Source organism: Eleginops maclovinus, chromosome 12 (assembly GCF_036324505.1).
Source record: "Eleginops maclovinus isolate JMC-PN-2008 ecotype Puerto Natales chromosome 12, JC_Emac_rtc_rv5, whole genome shotgun sequence".
Lineage (NCBI taxonomy): Eukaryota > Metazoa > Chordata > Actinopteri > Perciformes > Eleginopidae > Eleginops > Eleginops maclovinus.
This window is the reverse complement of record NC_086360.1, coordinates 23,401,209-23,421,194: the sequence shown is the minus strand read 5'-3', so window position 1 is coordinate 23,421,194 and position 19,986 is coordinate 23,401,209. Positions and strand designations below refer to the sequence as shown.

The 19,986-nt window shown below is 41.1% G+C and overlaps 1 protein-coding gene across 1 annotated transcript in view; it reads left to right on the top strand.

Annotated features, from left to right (window-relative positions):
* Positions 1-19,986, top strand: part of ank1a (ankyrin 1, erythrocytic a) — an 83,383-nt gene that overhangs the window by 55,093 nt on the left and 8,304 nt on the right. Inside the window, 22 exon segments of the mRNA XM_063897059.1 lie at positions 778-876; positions 1,688-1,786; positions 1,877-1,969; positions 2,816-2,888; positions 3,059-3,079; positions 5,108-5,204; positions 5,413-5,491; positions 6,362-6,477; positions 6,561-6,785; positions 7,297-7,451; positions 7,538-7,749; positions 9,553-9,757; positions 9,998-10,094; positions 10,237-10,465; positions 10,670-10,798; positions 10,925-11,044; positions 11,132-11,216; positions 11,383-11,457; positions 11,758-11,889; positions 12,679-12,828; positions 18,492-19,143; positions 19,278-19,626. Of these exon segments, the coding sequence (XP_063753129.1) occupies positions 778-876; positions 1,688-1,786; positions 1,877-1,969; positions 2,816-2,888; positions 3,059-3,079; positions 5,108-5,204; positions 5,413-5,491; positions 6,362-6,477; positions 6,561-6,785; positions 7,297-7,451; positions 7,538-7,749; positions 9,553-9,757; positions 9,998-10,094; positions 10,237-10,465; positions 10,670-10,798; positions 10,925-11,044; positions 11,132-11,216; positions 11,383-11,457; positions 11,758-11,889; positions 12,679-12,828; positions 18,492-19,143; positions 19,278-19,626 (3,492 nt within the window).

The window sequence follows — 19,986 nt, the reverse complement described above, 5'->3', positions numbered from 1 at the left end:
AGACCTTTTTAGTCTCGTGAGAAGCTGTTGCTCAGTTATCAGGGTAGAAACTCGTGCTATCCACTTTGAGCTATAGCAGATAGTGACTAAGTGCTGTAGCATAAATAGCTGCATGTTCTCATAGCAGGGGGTCACGTTACCATAAAAACAATGCAGACTCTTGAGGTTTTTAATCTTCAGAGCATCTCTCTGAATTGTTCTTATAGATGTACTTTACTGTTGCAGCTGGTAACGGTGAGGGTTTTACTATTACATAGTGTTCTGGAGCTCAGGAATTTCAACAAGGGATTTTTATCCATAAAAATGCATCACAATTTGTTTGCTGATATAGTTTTCTGAAGCTATAGTGGAGTAGAAATAGAAGTAGCGGAATATAATTTATGAGGAAAAGTTCAGAGACTGCTGTCCATTTTAAAATTACAAATCAAACTCACCTTTTAAGAAATAAATGTGTGATAAATAGGCGCTCTTGTATTGGAATGTATCATAATCTCAAACACTTTTTATTACTTATATTGTTATTATTATTGTACCAATTCCATACACCAGAGATGATTGCATCCTTACTTGTTAATGTCCTAATTGCAGACTTACTGCTTGGTTCTCAAAGTGATTTTACAGCGTTGATTTGAACCATCAGATAATGCAATATTCATGAACTGTTCTAGGATCAGATCTACATAATGTATTCAGATTAAAAGATCACTAAGACACAAAAGTTATGTGACTGCTGGGAATTTTACTTTCTCTCTCTCTCTCTCTCTCTCTCTCGGTCAGATGGGCTACACCCCTCTCCATGTAGCGTGTCACTATGGCAACATCAAGATGGTGAAGTTCCTCCTGCAGCAACAAGCCAACGTCAACAGCAAAACAAGGGTGAGTGCCTCCCTCTGGTTTCAGACAAAACTACAACTAAATGAGTCAGGGCATGAGTCACGCCGTCACCGTGTACATACTCTCTGATTCACTCCTCAGGAAACACGATTACACTACATTACACAGTTAACAGTTTTGCAGGGTTCTCCCCGGAGAAAGCTATTAACAATGATTTATAGGAGCGAGAGGATATTACCTCTAAAGTTTAATGTACTGGCATTGGAGGCACATTTCACAAGCTTCGAATCGGAATGAGTAAGGTTAGATGTATGTCAACACCTCAAATGTTTTTATTATTGATAAGCAGATTGATTTTATTTCAGTAATAAAAAATAATTAGGCATCTAATTTTTCTGTAATAACTTTAAACGTGGCATGTGTAGCTTAACACAATACATCTGGATCATAACAGATTTCTGGATTAAAATAGTGAAACATGTTCATCACAAGACTTTAGAGCACAAGCTGACATATTTAAATACTTGTTTGGTCTGACTAAGCGTCGGAAACCAAAGAAATTCATTTTGTCATCGTAGACCACCAAGAAAACCAGCAAATTTGTACATTTTAAAAGCTAGAACCTGGTGATTTCTGCCTAAAAAATGACTGAGACAAATATTTCAATTGTTGCTCATTCATTTTCTGTTGATCAACTATTTAGCTCAGCTATAATTAGATAACATTTGTCCATTATACTGATAGTGGTTTTAAATTGCTTTGTTATGACTGTATACGCTGTATAACAGAACTTTCAAAGATGTATCTGTAGAACTATTTGTACGAGTAAGAACAAATGTTTTCTGTTTTCCAGCTGAATTACACTCCTCTGCACCAGGCGGCGCAGCAGGGACACACAGACATTGTGACGCTGCTGCTGAAGCACGGCGCTCAGCCCAACGAGACCACAACCGTGAGCCTGAACACACCTCACACCTGCAAAACCATTCATAAAGTGTTGTTGTTCAGACCTCTGATCCATGTGCTCCTCTCTGTCCGTCAGAATGGGACGTCAGCGCTGTCCATCGCTAAGAGGTTGGGGTACATCTCTGTCATCGATGTCCTAAAGCTCGTCACAGAGGAGACGGTTTCCATGGTGAGAAGTTTAGAATATACTGTGCGCTCTGCATACATTACTGGCATTATGTGGGCACCATAGTCATGTTGAAATAGTTTATTTAGCACATTTCAGACACAAAGTGATTTACAAAGGCATTAACACATAATAATTAAAAACTAAAGAAGTTGAACAAAAAGATAATTCATAGAAGAGATAGAAATTAGTTTAAAATAGACATTGTAAGTACACCTAATGCTGAAGTGCAATGATAAAACATAGTTAAAGAGCACAGTTCTTGATCCAAAACAACTTGGGCTGGGGCGGACTTTTGATTCTCGGGAAGTTTGTTCCAGATCTGCGGAGCAATAAAACTAAAAGTCAGTTATATTTAGTTTATAATTTGTAAGTAAATCAAAAATAAATATGTCTTCAGTCATCTTTATCGGACAAATCATGTTACGTACTCCAGAAATGGACCTTTACGAACTAGTGGAGCCCTGTCTGGGTTTATTATTACGATAAGGTGTGTCACACAGTGGTGCTCAGGCCTCCTGCCTAACGGTTTCCATATTAAACATCACACACCATACTTTCTTTGAGCGACTCTTGCACAGGTCTGTATTTATTTTGTTATTCATGTTTTCTTGCCTTGGACGGCAGAATTATTATCATTTTGTATTGGTTTGTTTATATTTACATTCATTTTGGCTTTAATTTTCCCCTTTTGTTTTATCTTCTCTAATGAAAAGATGCTAGTTATGCTGGACAAAAGGAAGAGAAAGTCATTGTATGAATTTTGTATTGATGGTGTGGATGTAAATAAGAACACCAAATACTTTTACGCTGTATTTTAAATAGTTTCTTCCTCTTCCCTCCGTGCAGACGACCACAGAGAAACATCGCATGAGTTTCCCAGAAACGGTGGACGAGATACTGGACGTGTCAGAGGATGAAGGTAGAGATCGACACGTATTATTAATCACATAAAAGCAGTCGGAAACAATGTTTGATCGACTACGTTGATGTTATCTAAACATTACTTCCTGTTTATGAGGCTGATTTTATGATGCTTTACCTAGTCACTTAAATATTCATTATCTTCCGATTCCTTTTGCCCTTTTTTAGGAGTTGCACAGCTAACATTAGGTATGAATGTCTCTTTCTTTCTTCGTGCGGCATTCATAGGTCGTTGTACTGAAGTGTGTGGCTCCATTTCAAGCTCACTCTCAAACTTTACCGCTCTGCCTCTCTCTCTCTCTCGCTCTCGTTCCCTCTGTAGTGGCGCTCACTGTGATGGTGGCTCTGGTTTCTCATTGGCATGCACCCATAGCACCCATGTCTGTAACCTTTATCTGTCCCTTCAATAACACCCTCATCCTCTAACTCTGCAGGTGTCTCTTCTTCCTCTGAGTTGTGATTACAGTCATAGCTAGTACTTTTTACACATATACTGTAGGTATAAGGTTTACAAATGTAACAAATCTTTACTTAAAATCGGCCCTGTGAGCTTTAGTAGTAAATACATATCTAATGCTATCCTCATTTTTAAATGTGTGTGTGTCTTCAGTTGTGTCTCCATTGTGGTGTCAATCATCATATTTTGTGTTCCAGCCATTCCAGCTATATTTGTTAAAAAAATTAAGTGGCTTTAATTAACATTTTTGCAATTGATAATGTGACTTCTTCTATCTAAAAAGAGTCACATGTAGTGATTAACCCACAGAGAATCATCGTTGGACACTACATTTACTCAGCTCAGGATTATAGTAGTTTTCAGATAGTTGATTTGGTTTTTTACGACCCGACACATTACCTTTTGTTGCTTCACTCTTGAGGCTTTTGTAGTTCTTTGGCTGCAAAAGACTGCTATTTTCAGACAAATCCCTCTGGAGTTTGTAGAGAGCAAAAACAGAGCTGAAAGGAGAGTTAGTATTGGACGTACAATCACCAGGAGGACAGAGAAATTGCAATATCTTTGAGTTGTATAAACCTATAACATGTTCTACATATCAACTTAAAAGTCATGTCAGCTCACAGCTTGTTTATGCATCGCCTCCAATAAGCACGTATTGCTACTGTAACTTTTAATGACGTTCACAACACCACTGACAATGATATCGGAGGACATTATGTCTTGATATTTTTAGGCCCCTGATAATTTAACCAACAGATTGTCACCTTTCCTCTAAATATAGAAAGTAGCAGAGACGCTGCCTTAAAGACACATTTCAAAACTGCTACGGTGAAATGATATTTGCAGCTCATCTGATGCTCGGGCTTGTGTGTGGTAACACTTCGCCTACACATGCACGGCACACAACACAGAGAACATCCAGGACACGAGCTGACTCGTATTAAACCTGTGGGAAGTGCACTCAGAGTCGAGCATAGTGTAATGACACCTACGACATCGCTTTGGCTCTCGACCGCTGACAGACGCCCACTCACACACTCGCTGAGCTGGTTCGGTCTCAAACTATTACACACTTCTGGTGAATTCTTGAATATTACCGCATGTGTTAAGGGGTAAGTAAACCCACCTCTGCTCGAGTTATACTGTACAGTTAAAGGAGAACAGCTTGTACTTTGGTCATGTGTACTGCAGTGGGCCAATGCTGTTTGTCTCTGTTTGCATTCTACTGCAAATCTCGTCATCAAACATGCAGCTGATCAGAAGTGTTTTACTTCAATAACTGTTTATTATTAGACAACAGTTTTTTGGAACGAGATTATGCTGAAGCCCAGATCTTACGCTCTGTATTTTTACAATGCTGTTGTCTCTTAATGATATGTTTGTGGGACTACATGTGAAAGTTGTCCTCACTTATTTTAATGTAGTAATGTTTTAGGGTATTCTGAATGAAAAATGTTGGACTGAGACGTCAACAGTGACCTGCTTCTTGATTTTTTTTTTACCAGATTTGTTTTAATTTTCCAGCATTACGTAGATAAATCTGTGCTTAATTTGCCTAACTGTAAGAAGGTCGGTGTAGAGATAATTTTCACTAATGTCTCATCTCACCAGTCTAACACCTGAATCACAGAGCCATCTCCTAACCTCCCCCCCTTCAAATCGAGTTAACGGCCTTGTTCTCTTCTTTCTCTCTTTCTCTGTTGTGCTGTTTCCAACCTGACCCGATCTGTTCGCTCTCTTTGGCATGTTGTTCTCTGAAGGAGAGGAGCTCTTGGGGACCGAAGGGGCCAGGTACATGAAGATGGATGACATGAAAGACCATGATGACGATTTCCTCTCTCCAAAGAAATCACTGGAGTACGAGAGAGGGCTGGGCTCAGCGTAAGGGGGGCTGGGCGGGGAAACAGGCGAGAGAGCCAAGCTGGTAGTCACAAGCTACCAGCTTGGTGGCTGGATAGAGGGGGATGCACCATAGACACTAACTAAACACCAGGGATGAGCACTTGGGAGGAGATTTAAAGAACTTCCTCAATCTCACTTGTGTTTTTCTCTTTTTCTACAACAGGAATTACTCACCAGCCATTCCCAGGATCCCCCGGGTCTCTCCGGAGACCGTTATCCTGAAAGAACACGAGATTGATCTGGTACTGATCAGCGCTGCCTTAGTCAAAGCTGCAGAGTTACTCAAGCAGTTTAGTACTGCACTTTAATAAAGTTGAGGGACTTACAAGAAACATAGTTTAAAAATAAACCAATTGTTAATACCTTGTAAGTCCAAAAACACTTATTTCCCATAATGCAACATAATATATTTAATTAAACCTACCTTAACAGGTTTATGCTTTCAAGGTTTACCAGTTTACAAAGCTTTCTCCTGTCATGAATTTTTCTCTTTTACCAAGGATAAACTTACTAGTCCTGTTCAAAGTTTAGAGCATTTCAAATTATTCATATATATAATATAAACATATGATTTATATCAGCAGAATACTTTTCTAAGTTGTCTTTGGACTCATGCAATCTCCAACAAAACTGAGCAAACTGTTTTATTATACCTTAAAGTTCAGTAAAAAAAAAAAGGCTGTGTAACCTTAGTTAAAAGTTGTTTTTTAGTCAAATGTCGAGAATCAGCTTTCAACTTTCAAGACTAATTTTCTCATCTATGTGATTTTATCATTTGAAGGGTTGTGATTAATGGACTAAACACACATTTCATTAAAACTTCAAAATGATGATGTTTTTTTCAGAGAACCCTTTTTCTAACATGATATTGTAAATAAGAATCCTTCATAAAAGGTATTTTGAAGATTAATGATGTACCTTTCTTCATATCGTCTGTAAAAATAGCTTTAAAATGCAGGCTCATTTCTCATAATAGCCCTCTATATAGTATCTCTATTTAACTCATATGAGATGTGTTTGAATAATACAGGTCCGGGTTCATATATCATATTATACCATACTGTTTTTTTCCTGAGAGCGTTATGAAGAGTTTATCTTTCCTTTTGTTTTAGCAACACACTCCACTTCCACTGCCCAAAGAATACGACGATGACTCCCTGATTCCCAGCAGCCCAGCGACTGAGACGTCAGACAATGTCAGCCCAGTCGCTAGTCCCATACACACAGGGTCAGCGCATCTTTTTATTTCCCTGAATCCCTCTCTAATATCTGACCTGGCAGCTAATTTTCCCCATGTTTGTCGATTTGCAGTTTCCTGGTCAGTTTTATGGTAGATGCTCGGGGCGGCTCAATGCGAGGCAGCAGGCATAACGGTCTGCGTGTCATCATACCTCCGCGGACCTGTGCGGCACCGACCCGCATCACCTGCCGCCTGGTGAAGCCGCAGAAGCTGACCAGCCCCCCTCCGCTGGTGGAGGGAGAGGGGCTGGCCAGCAGGATCATCTCCCTAGGGCCCGCCGGGATGCAGTTCCTGGGGTGAGGAGACTGGAAATATCTCCCTCCAAATTCAAAATTAATCTTATTAAGGCTGTCAATTAATGACATCATATGCTGAATAATCCCGTCAAAAAAACAGATTACCATGGCACATGAGATAAGCAACGTATAGACATAACAAAATAAGTTTTATTTCCATTAATACACTTTTATCATTAAACTTAAGATTATCACTTAGCCTAAAATGCAGCCATAACCATCTTTTTTGTTCAAATAAATATTCAGTGCAATTCAAAGAGCTTTCATTCACAAATGGAAAGCATTGAGTTATTTAACATACACAAATCTAAAATACCATACATTAATAATTAATTAATTACCAGAATCATAATCATGGATTTATTGACAAATATAAGTAACATATGGGTGCATTTGTGCACCACTATGTTACTTATTTAAATATGGAAGCCCTGATTATGTTTTAGATGTGTATGTATACTTGGTACGTAAATGGTAATCATTGACATGTCTAATTCCCTGTGTGTTGCAGACCGGTGATAGTGGAGATCCCCCACTTTGCCGCTCTGGGACGGGGTGACCGGGAGCTTGTGGTGCTGAGGAGCGAGAACGGTAACGTCTGGAAAGAACATCGCAATCGGTATGGCGACGAGGTGCTAGAAACAATCCTCAATGGGATGGATGAGGGTAAGAGTCTAAACGCTAAACCTCAAACATGTCACTGAATGGTGTCACTTCCTGAGAGTTTAACCCTCGCCGCTTTTTCTCCAAAGAACTAGAAAGTCAGGAGGAGCTCGGGAAGAAGCGGATCCGTCGCATCATCTCCACAGACTTCCCGCTGTACTTTGCTGTGGTGTCACGAGTCCAGCAAGAGAGCGACCTGATTGGACCAGAAGGAGGTCAGCTGACAAGTAAACTGGTGCCATTGGTGCAGGCCACGTTTCCTGAGACGGCAGTCACCAAACGAGTGCGCCTGGGGCTGCAGGTGAGATGGGACGATGAGGATAAGGAAGGAGAAGAAAGACAGAATCGTTAATGCCTGTGTTGCCTGAAAATAAAGCATGTTCTTTGATGGAATGACTGATCACATCTGTGCCAAGTTTTCCTGATTTAGTTTTTCCTTGGTTTGTTTATTTTGCATTTTTTTTTGCATTTTTAGTGGACCTTTTCATTTTCCAGTGCATGCACTTGGCACCTTTATATAACAGTGGACTGCTCATTTAGTGCTGATATGGTATTGTTTGTTTTTCCTTTCTGTCTCCCTCACTAATATATTTATGTCATTGACAAAGCCCTGTATTTACTATAGTTAACACATTCATTTGAGATATCTTGGTACAGTTAGTAAAACATTACCTGATTGAAAATGTTTGTACGACTGTATACTTCATGTGTAGAGGTTTGGTTGGTGTCACAAATGTCTCAAAAATGTGTTAAAAGATCATTTTAGACCATATAAAGTGTTGTCCCTCAAAGAAAGGACCCTTTAATCTTAGTTAAATGAGAGAATGGCAAAACTGTTCAGGTCTTGACATTTTCTAAAACATATTCTCCCAAAGAAGAGACACTTATTTTATTAGCACACTGTACCACACTCAATTATACAATAAGAAACCACTCTCTTTACACAAGAATCCATTTTGGTTTTACCTTCACTATCTGCCCCCAGATCCTGTTTCAAAATAAAATTGCATTAAGAGAGCTGTAAAATAAAAGGGCTTAATTGCAGATTACCAGAATTCAAGCATCAATCTTAAAATAATTGGCACATTTAACCCTTTTTGTTGCACAAATTTCAGTTTCCAATTATTTCAAGCATTTTCTTTTAAAAGTTTCTGAGGAAAAATTCCTTTAAAAGCTTTTTAAATAAATGAATTTTATGAATATGCACCATTTTCTCATATTTGCTGACATGGGATAGCAAGGTTTTTTTTGTCAGTGTGAAGATTTTTTTTAGAGTTCAATAATGTGATTGCATTAATCGTTGTTTTTAACAAAAAACATAATTAAAAAGATTTATAGTAAAAAGATGTTTTGGGGGATATTTAGGTCAGTAACCTATGAAATGTAAACATCAGATGGAGATGTGTAAATCTAACTTCAGCATCTGTTTGAATAAACCAAAAGGAAAGGTAGATAGAGTATGTATGGACCTTCAGCTTCTGCCTTTAGACACAGGAATGAATTTATGACAAGCTAAATATGTATTGCAAACTAACATGCTACCACATATGGCGTAACCTCTAAGATAAAATACTGAATGTAAGTAAAATAGATTTGCTCACAATTTTCTATTAACATATTTTTAGGAATATATATATATTAAACTCAAATGTTGCTTTAATGATCATGTCATGAATGGCCTTGTGAGAAACCATAGTGTGCTTTTCTATGATATCCATTTTGTATTAATATTTGTGAAAGCTTCATGTTAACACACTTTGTTACATTTTACAATAAAAAAGAGATTTAAAGTCCTACAAAAAAGTTGTGTTGCTATTGTCTTTCCAAGTGTGTTCAAATCAACCATACGGTATTTTATTCACTGTGGACTTCTTTCTCTTTCTCTTCACCTTTTTATTTTTCCTTTTCGGTTTTCCTTTCTTTTCCTTTTCTTTGTCCATTGCCCCGTCATCCATGTCTCATTATCTCACTCTACCTGCTATCCTCTTTTCCCATCATTTTATTTTATAATCTCCATTTCCTATCCCCTTTTTCTACCCTATCATCAACCCTGTGCCTGCGTTACATACCCCCCCTTCTCTCCATCATTTACTCTCAACCTCAGGCTCAGCCAGTTCCAGATGAGCTGGTTGCTAAGCTGCTGGGTAACCAGGCAAACTTTAGCCCCGTGGTTACTGTGGAGCCTAGGCGGCGCAAGTTTCACCGACCCATCGGCCTACGTATGCCCCTGCCCCCGTCATGGAGGGACAGCCCACGAGACTCTGGGGAGGGCGACACCACCAGCTTGCGTCTACTTTGCTCCGTCATAGGTACTGCATGCCAAGGCTGGGAGTTACGTTGTGTGTGAGTAAGTGTGTGTGTCTGTGTGTTGCCTGCAGCTACTCCCTTTCATGGCAAGTGAAGATTAATGGGGCAAAAATGCTGAACAGCAATGAAGAAAGATTTCAAAATTGGATGAAAAAAAATGTTTTGTTTTTGTACTTCACAATGAGACCTTTTCTTTGGCCATTATAACCAGTTTACCCTTTCTCGTCCTGACTGATTCCCAGGTGGCACAGCCCCAGCCCAATGGGAAGACATTACTGGCACCACCAAGCTCATGTATGCTAAAGACTCTGCCAGCTTCACAACAAATGTTTCAGCACGGTAAGCTGGCAACACATTCATCATATTAACAATTACCCCATAAAGGTTAATCTAAGACTTTTCCATCTCAAATCATTCTACAGTCAGCTTGACAAAAGATGTTTCCCCACAACTCTGAATTCATGTGACTGTTTCCTCTCAGGTTCTGGCTCGCCGACTGTCCTCGGACAGCTGAGGCCGTCTCCTTCGCCAACCTGCTCTACAGGGAGCTGTCCGCTGTACCCTACATGGCCAAGTTTGTGGTGTTTGCAAAGATGAATGAGCTGCGTGAAGGCCGCCTGCGCTGCTACTGCATGACCGATGATAAGATGGATAAAACCCTGGAACAACATGAGAACTTCACAGAGGTGGCTCGCAGCAGAGACATAGAGGTCAGTTCAGAAACGGGGGGCTAGTTGTACGAAGACTTTAACAAAAACATTACTGTTAAGTGTTGTTACTTCATAATTATATTGTCTCAAGTAGGGATAAAAATGCTTCTTAAAATAAGTACTTTAGTAAGAGAAAAGGTATCTAGTAAAAAATGACTAATTTCAAGTTGTAGTGTAGGTTTATTCCTGTGTCCTGTCTTGCAGGTGATGGAGGGAATGCCGCTTCACCTTGAGTGTTCAGGTAACCTGCTGCCGGTGAGGAAGGCCACCCAGCAGCCGCGCTGCTTCAGCTTCCAGGCTTTCAGAGATAACCGACTACCTGTCTCTGTTAAGGTAAAACCATGTGTCCTGATCTTTGTTAAGTTTGATATTCTTTTTTATTTGATTGATAACATACCAACTGTGTCTCAACACTTTACCATATACCTTTAATGCTTTGCTTTTGTCCCTGTGTTTAAGCTGAGAGACAGCAGTAAAGAGCACACTGCATTCCTGTCTTTCCTGCGCAAGTCCACCAAGTATGAGGACAGCCAACATGTGCTCTGTAACCTCAACATCACCATGCCTCCATGTATCAAAGTAAAGACCCTAAAGACCAATGTGTTCAGTAAAAACTAATTTTCCCTGAGATGATGAACTTCAGTGTGATTTGCTTGTGACTGGCAGATTATTGGGAGCGAAGACCGGAGGCGAACTCTGACCCCGCTGGCTTTGAGAGAAAGATACAGCGCCCTAAATGAACCTGCTATGGGTATGAGGATCTTACGCTGCCAATGACTGCACCTGCTTATGTTTTTATGCATTTCATTTTTTGTTTTTAAATCATTTCTTTATCTATAACCTCAACCTTGCAATTACATGTAACAAAAGTAAAGATGTCTGATGTGAAGTTGGCCATTTTGGTCTTGTGTGTGCAGCATCTATGAGCGCCATGGAGAGGACGGAGCTGAAGATGGCTGTTATTGCAGAACAGCTGGGATTGAGCTGGGCTGGTGAGTAAACAATGATATACTGAATCGGATTGTATTTGTTGTAAACTATCCATGTATACCTTATGTCTGACAGGCTTGGCTAGCTAGCTGCTAATTAAGTTCTAACATGGCAAACAGCCAACGAAACCGATTTTTTTCCTGATTTCCTGCCAACAGCTGAGCTGTTTGACAGGCACACTGCCTCTTCTGGGTAGAGATACTTTGAAAGACTGTGTACACTATAACAGCATGACCCACAACCAAAATTATATAGATATTTATCTCACTCACTTGATCTTTTCGGTCTCATTTTTATCACAGAGTTGGCGCGAGAGCTTCAGCTCAGTGTGGATGACATCAATAAGATCCGTGTGGAGAACCCTAACTCGCTGCTGGAGCAGAGCTCTGCGTTGCTCAACTTGTGGGCCACTCGCGAGGGCAAAAGAGCCAAGAGTGAGTATATGAGATGTTGAGTTACTGTGAATTTCTCTCACCCTGTCAGCTAAATTATGGAAGCCCTGAGAGGTGAGGTGGAAAACAAATGTGATGATTCATTTTTTTAGGTCTGATCTTAATGGCAGGGAAGTTTGGCAGGTGATTTTCATCAGGATCTTGTTTCTTTTCATATGTGTACTGGCAAGTTTTGTAACATGCCAGTATGCGCATGACTTTTCTCCAGTACCAAAAATCTAGGTGTATGCTCAGTGACAAAAGGAGGGATAAGACTGGTGGTGAATATTGGTTTTGCTTAAGTTTTTTTGAGTCAGATGAAGAAATTTCAAAGGCTGAAAGTTAAGCAAAGGCGGCCAGAGTATTTCTTCTACAGAAGTAGGCTAATAGCTAAGGTTTACTGGTTAGCTTACTTTGAATCTAAAGTGATGCTGTCCAAACTCAGGTTATGCATCAGACTGGAAAGCATGGTGTGCTAACAATAAAGATAACGATAATACTTTAATTGTTCTGATGTGAACACAATCAAAGGGGGAGAGGGAGTGTGCCATCTAGTGGCTGAATTGTATCAATGTTATCAATTGCACCTTTACTGTAAGTCATTAAGACCGGACAGAGAAAATTGATCACCTTAATCTTACCTGCCTCGCAGGGCTTACCTCATGTACACCTCTTTAACCCAATTAAAGGCAGATTGCTGTAATGGTGTTGCTGTTTGTCCTGGAATCCCCCTTCCCTTCCTTCTCTATTTCCTTGTCTACTTGTTTCCCCTCCTTCTCGGGTCTTCTGCAGTGGAGAGCTTGTATGCAGCTCTGAAGAGTATTGACCGTATGGACATAGTGAACATGTTGGAGGGCCAGCCACCTCAGCCTGTGAGACAATCCCGGGACCTCAGCCGACGTCGACACGATATAGACAACCTCTCCCCTGGTATGACCAATGGTAAGTTCCCTCCCCAAATTCCACAGTGCAGCCCCTTCCCCCAGGTCCCTTTTGCTTTGATGCTGAACCATCTTTCAAATAAACATACCACCTCGCTCCCTATTATCCCTTGAAAGTAAAGTGTGTTTCCCTCTTATTTCTGACTGCTGTCCCCTTATCCCCTTACTATGTATTCCCCTGTGATGCCGTTTTGAATGAAAGCTGCCACAAACGTCAAACTTTTGCAGGACTTTACCCCAGAAACATGCAGAGGGACTCAGGACACTCCTACTGTGCTACCACCTCTGTAGTGCCTTTCGTTATACATTTCTCTATGGATTCATCAATAGGATGGGAAGTAGAGTGAAGTATAAAACATACAAAAAGGATTCTCTAGAGTTTGCATTAATCCCATTACTTAATAGCCTTTTAGCAAAACACCTTACAGATAAGTTAATATTTATACCATCAATAGTTTAAAGTTTAAGTATTGTTGTCATTTTTGTTAATTTGTATTTTCATGTCAATTAATTAGATAATTCAATATTTGCATTTATAGAATTAAGAGGGCTTACATTTAGAGTGAAATGTTGTTAAACAACACAGTGTCATACATGATCAGTACAGTAGATCAAACTGTAAGTATAGCCTAGCTTAACTGACGTCCTTACCAATTGTCAGTCCTCGGTCTTTTACTCCTTTTCCTCATGGTTTCCTTCACACATGCATACCCTACATCTTATTGACTCCATTTTCACCTCTGGACTGGTGTGAGCTCCCCTTCTTTCTGGACTGGCTTCTCCTCTCTGTATCCGGTGCAGACGATGAGTCAGTCTGCCAAGTGATAAGTCCTAATCTGTGAAAACTGGAGCAATACCTGGAGATGTAACAATGCATAGAAATACGACCATGAGGGTCAAAGGGTGAAAAGGGAGATGTTCAGATCACAGCTGCAGTGAATCTGATGTAACCGTATCTGTCTTGTCTGTCTCTCTGTCTGGCTACCTGCCTCCCAAAGGCCTTTCCTGCTTTGACGTTCTGCGTTAATATGTGGCGACGCTTTGAATACCTGGATATTGTGTTTTCGGCTAACCTCACAATGATCACAGTGATGGGTTTCAAGAGGTTTATGATTTACTGTTCAGATTAGGTATGTCCCGAAGGCGCAGTGACCAAGAAGAAAGACCAAAATGTATTTTTAAGCAGTAGATAAAGAGATTTAATGAAGAAATTCATCAGTTTAATTGAGAAATAATAAATGAATTAAAAGAAATAACTCTATAAATGCTTGAAGGTATTGTAAATGACCTCAAGGCCACATCTTTAGAATAAATATTGTGGTTAACATTGAAAAATACATTTATTTTTCAGCTTGTGCATTACTAGATTTGCTTTCTCATTTTGTATTAAGGTTAATTCATTCCTTAATCTATTATCAAATACTTTTATTCAGTTCAGATTAAAAATGGTTTACATTTCGGGAAATGTGCAAATTTAGTTACTAGATGAAAAAGATCGATACCACTGTCATGTCTGTGTGGTAAATATGAAGCTACTACTCCTGCTAGCAGCTGGTCAGTTTAGCTTAGTTAAAAGACTGAACAGAGATTAAAACTGTTATAGTGGCTCGTCCACGCTAGCTGCTTTTGTGTAGCAAAAATGTAAAGTGCTAGTTGACTTTAAGAGGTTCTGATAGGAGGAGGATTATCTTTTGACAGAGCCAACCTAGCTGTTTCCCCCTGTTTCTAGTCTTTGTGCTAAGCTAAGCTAACCGCTGCTAGCAGTAGCTTCATAGTTACCATAACTATGGCATCGATCTTCTCATACAACCCTTTGCAACTAAAATACATTAACATATTCCCAAAGTGTAGAATTGATACTTAAAGTCAGGTTCAGTCCTCCATATTAAATACACAAATGTATTATTATTATTATCAAAATAGTGTTTTAAATTTTAGGAGTTTCACATAAAAAGCTGGGTATGCAGACAGGAATCAGTTATACCCTTATCTCTCTCTCTCTCTTTTCCTGTCTTCCCCTCTTTTGTGAAAACGATATCTATAGGATTTTTACCATTTCTTCATAGTTCTAGTGCACCTCTATTGTAGGTAAGCACATTTTGAGGGTTTATTCAACTTTACTTCTAGGTTAGTAAAGATAAAAAATACAGAAGATCCTGATTGAGTAAGACCTATTCTTTAAGTTTTAGGTTATCTAAATTCTCTCTGCCTGTGGCTGCATGTGGAGAAGTTTGAGTCTTTTTAGGGCTAATGTTGAATGTCCTTTTGGGAGCCCTGTTTTCATTCCCTGTGAATCTGTCCCTCTCTCTGTGTTTCTCTGGACATGTCATCTGCAGCCTAGCCGCCCTACTCTTCCTCCTTCTCACTCCTCTCCGAACTCTGAACTCATGCCAACCTCATGTTGACCTCTGACCCACATCTTTATCTTTTTTCCTTTTTTTTGCAACTAGTCGTGCATTTTTCTTTATTTTTGTGCTCTTGAAAACCCCACCTTTTTAAGTGTCCGCTCTGTGACCGATACACCTCACACAGACTTTGTACTCAGCACCCACTGGGAGGGGGGAGGTGACCCTCGCTCTCTATCGCTGTTTCTGTCTGTGATCATCACCCTATTTTATATTCCTCTCTCGCTGCCCTTTTTCTATTTTATCCTACTCTATCCTTCCCTCTTCTCCCATCCCTTCTTTCCCTGTCCTCCTGCCTGTCTGCATGTGCATGAGGCCGACTTTCATCGCTCACCCCCTTGTGTTTGCATGAGACACTGGGATGAGGGGCAGGAGTAACACTGGCTTGTTGGAGATGTCGACTTAAATGCTGCATTGGCCTTTAATGCTGCTTGACCAACAGACATGTGTTTTTGCATGGCATGCATACTGAAAATGACTAGTCTGTCTCTTCCTCCTCAGGGATCTGTCCCATAGGGAGTAAAAAAGGCCACAAACCTTTTTTTGTGAATTTGCGTCTGCTCTCTTCATGTATGAATGTTGTGGTTGTTTTTGTATGTCACTGGTTCAATGCAAACTGTGTCCATCTGACGAGTTATTTAATGTCTTTGTGGGTGTTTTTCGAGGGTCAATGTTATATTGTCCCTCCCCCTATTGTAAATGTGCTTATTCTTTAATGTGAAGTCATCTATAACTCTGTGTGTCTATCAGTGAGCGTCTTTATATGTGTTTTGTTTTATATAGGCTACTGTAACAGTTTTGTGTCCTCCATATACATGTGTGACCAGTGTATCAGTATTTAAGTATATGGACAAAATAAGTATATTTCCTTTACATGTACTTTTACGCTTCACTGCTTTGTTTTTCTGTATTTGTGTCTTTTAATCAGTGGGTCCAGGCAATCATTTTTCATACTTCACACTTGCCCACTCGATTCATTTTTTTCTTTCACCATCATTGCCTCATCTTCTAACATGGAGAAAGGGGACTGACAAACAAAATGTCATGTTGTAGTTTGTGTCGTGTCCCCGAAACACACTCGTAACACAACATAGATTTTGATATATTATCATAGTCTGTTTCTATTTTATAAACAGACTAAAAACAACTCGATTTTTTAATTCACACCTGGTCCTGCGCCTAGTTTTCTTGTAAGAGAAATGCTTACTACTACAGTTGTTAGTTGTACTTCTAAAATAGACTTGGTGGTGTTCCTCAGATATACAAACAATTAATACAGAAGTTCATCTTCAATTATTTGAAAATATAATTTAAAAAAAGGGCTTGTCTATGGATTTAGAGAAACAACTAAGAGATCAGTTGAAGTATATTATTAAAGCTCTGAAATTATTTGCTGCTGCTTACTGTATAATACTCTTATTAAATGCAGCATTTAAAGTGTAGCCAGAGTGTAATCAAGCGTTTGTGATTAGGACCTCCTACTCTTTCAAGGATCCCATGGTCCTATTATTATTTCTAAACTTAAACTCCTTACTCATCATCATCGTCTGTGTTCAGGTATTACAATTAGATATGGATGTCATAAGAATCCAGAGTAATTGCTGTTGTTATCGTGCAGATTTTTGTGTTTTGGCTTTATAAAACAAAGCGCTAGGGCGAACAATATAAAATACATGATTGCTAGTTTCTAGAGACAACCAACAGAGGGGCTGAAAGTAGGACAAGAGGTCCTTCTGGCCGCTTGGTGTCACAAATATCTCCTGCGAGCTCAGCAGTCCTCAACAGAGACACTGCCAACCATGAGTCAAGTTACACCCCACAGCTCTGCACTGCTTTCACACACACACACACACACACACACACACACACACACACACACACACACACACACACACACACACACACACACACACACACACACACACACACACACACACACACACACACACACACACACACACTCTCTCTCCCTCTGTCTCTCTTATCTACACACTCTGCCCTGCACAACATCTCCTATTTCATCCTCTGGTTAATGTACTTCCTAAGACATCCTGTAGTGTTACAGTCATGATGGCACTCACACTTTGGTTAACCTACATTACCATTCATCAAATATTACTTCAACATTTTCAAGTTATCTATTAAGCATGAATCAAGGCAGATACAAGGCACATTGTGTATATAGTCCATTCTTCATAGTTTTCAACTGGATTTATCTTTCCCTATATGCAATGTAAAGTTACTCTCAATATAAAAAAAAACATTCCTGCTGCTGCGACACTGTGCTCTATCATGCCAGGTCTGCTTTTACAAAAAGGAAAATATTGTCACAAAGGGTGTTCAAGACAGTTGAAGGAGTGACCTGAGTCCAAAGCCCATTAACGATGCGCAGTTGTTCTAATTTATATAATTGCACTTGAAATACTCATTCAAATCAATGTTTGAGGCAGCAACCATGTGACTTTCACTTCAGAAGGAAAATCAAGTGTATTTGTCTGCATATATATCAGCAGTACTTTAGGTTTTATGTTTATATAGCTGTGTTACATTGAATGTATTACAATAAATATGTGTCAATAAGAGTGCAAGCAGCTGGGTGGAGTGAGCTGATGTGTATGTGACGAGAGAATGAGATTGCCTGCGTGCATGCTATAGAGCCTGACAATGATATTAACCTGCCTGTTTTTCCGAATGGGTTTGAATGCATGCAAAACTGAGTTTGAGTGTGTGTGTCTGATTATATGAGAGTGAGTGTGTTTATGGCATGTGTATGTGTGTCAAATGTGCGTCCCTGCTGGACAGGTGTGTGTCATCGCCCCGGGTTTGGGGCAGAGGCATTGATTCCTGACAGCTTCCTGCAGGTGGCAGCCAGCAGAGCAGCATCAGTCACTGCTGGGTCCAAAACAAAGTGTCAGTCCGTCCGGCCGGCTGTGTCTGCTGCTGCTGCCGCTGCTGCTCTCACAGTCAGCGCTGGCTGATCGAGCTTGACAAACCCTCTTCTAAAAGCTGCCCTTGCTCTCTTGTCCTAAGCTCCTTGCACCTTTATTCTAGCTCCTATTGTCTTGGCCCTTCCCTCTCTCCTTCCCCACTTCTCTCCCATTTGTCCCTTCAGCCTCCTCTACTCCCCCCCTCCCCCTAGATCCCCAGCTCCTGGGCAGGGGAGCTTACCCCCCTCCTGTGGTCCCGGTGCTGTGGGGGTGAGGTGGGGAGCGAGGCGGGGGGGCCGGGTGTCAGTGTGCCTCTCTCTGTCTCGCTCCAGGTTATGGGCTCGCGCAGGAAGAGCTTCTCTCACCGGCCTCCATGCAGTACAGCCTGCCCTCCCCGCTGGGCGCTGAGCCTTACTGGCAGGAAGTCTCCAGTCTGGACTGTGCACCTATTGCCACCACAGAAGAAGACACCCTCATGGAGATGTCTGATGTGCAGGTGTGGCCCTCAGGCAACAGCCCGTCCCTGGTGCCTGTGGAGGATTCCTCGCTGGAGTGCAGCAATGCTGACGATTCAGAAGGTCTCCTGGGGCTGCCGTACGGAAGTCTGGGTCGGCCGGCCAGTCAGGCCAGTGCAGCCAGCGGAGGGGGTGGGGTGCTGAGTGGATCCATTGAGCTGCCCGAAGACGATTCAGAGATGGGCGTTGACTCGCTCAGCACTGCAACACCAGCCTCACTTGGGGGCACCATCGCCGGGATCAATCTTAACGGGCTGAACAATTGTCAGGGGTCAGAGGCAAGTTTGGAGGTATCAGCAGTCACAGGTACAGCTGGCGGAGATGGAGCTGGAAGAGGAGGAGGAGGAAGAGGAGGAGGAGGGACGGGCTCAGAGGAAGGGCTTTCTCTTGTTGCAGGACAGCAAAGGGTGTATGCTCGGCTGAGTGAGTCACCTGGTCTGAGCTGTGTTGCAGACCGGAATGGAGACAGGTGAGTTAGTGGTGAACTGATTTCTTTTCTTATAAAGGAGGTGACAGCTAAGGGGTTACAAACTGTTGTTTAACTTGGAGTAAGCATACACATTACATGTACCCTCTCCACATTGATCCACTCTCCCCTTCCAGGTCAGGTAATGGTGGAAACGGAGGTGGTGGAGGCTCTTTCCTTTCCTACCTGCAGGAACAGTCGGGCCCGGGGTGGATCCCTGTCACTGACCCCACACAGGCCTGGGTGGGCACTCAACCTAAACCCAGGCAGGCCATGGACGCCATGATATCATCAGTATGTAACGCTGTGGATGGGGACCCGTCCCACGTGTCCCAGGAGGCCTTACTCCAGCCGGTGAGGGACATGGGTCACTCAGAGATCTTACGAGGGCACTTCAGAGGTACCCAGCCTTTTGAGAAGGGTTTGGGCTTCCCGCACAGGGTACCAGAGCTGAGGGCCTGGGATGATGTACGCCTAAAGGGCCAGGTGAGTGTGTTGCTCTTCCCAAACCAAATAAGAAGCATGCTTGTCCTGTGAAAAGTTTTTACTTATCCACATTAACACTTTACAGGGAGCGATACATTTTGACTTTAACTGCTGTAATGCAAAGCCTACAAACATATTTCAACTTTAAAGAAATCAGCATTAGATTAGATTAATAAAACAGCAAATATTCTTACACACACTCACACACTCAGAGTCAAGGGCCTAAGATGGGCACAAACAGTTGGGCCAAATATAGCAAACATTCTCACTGTCCCACTCATGTTACATGATCCCTCCTACCCGAATCATTTCCACGTGTTAACTTATTATGGCACAACATCACCACTTCCCACTGTAAAG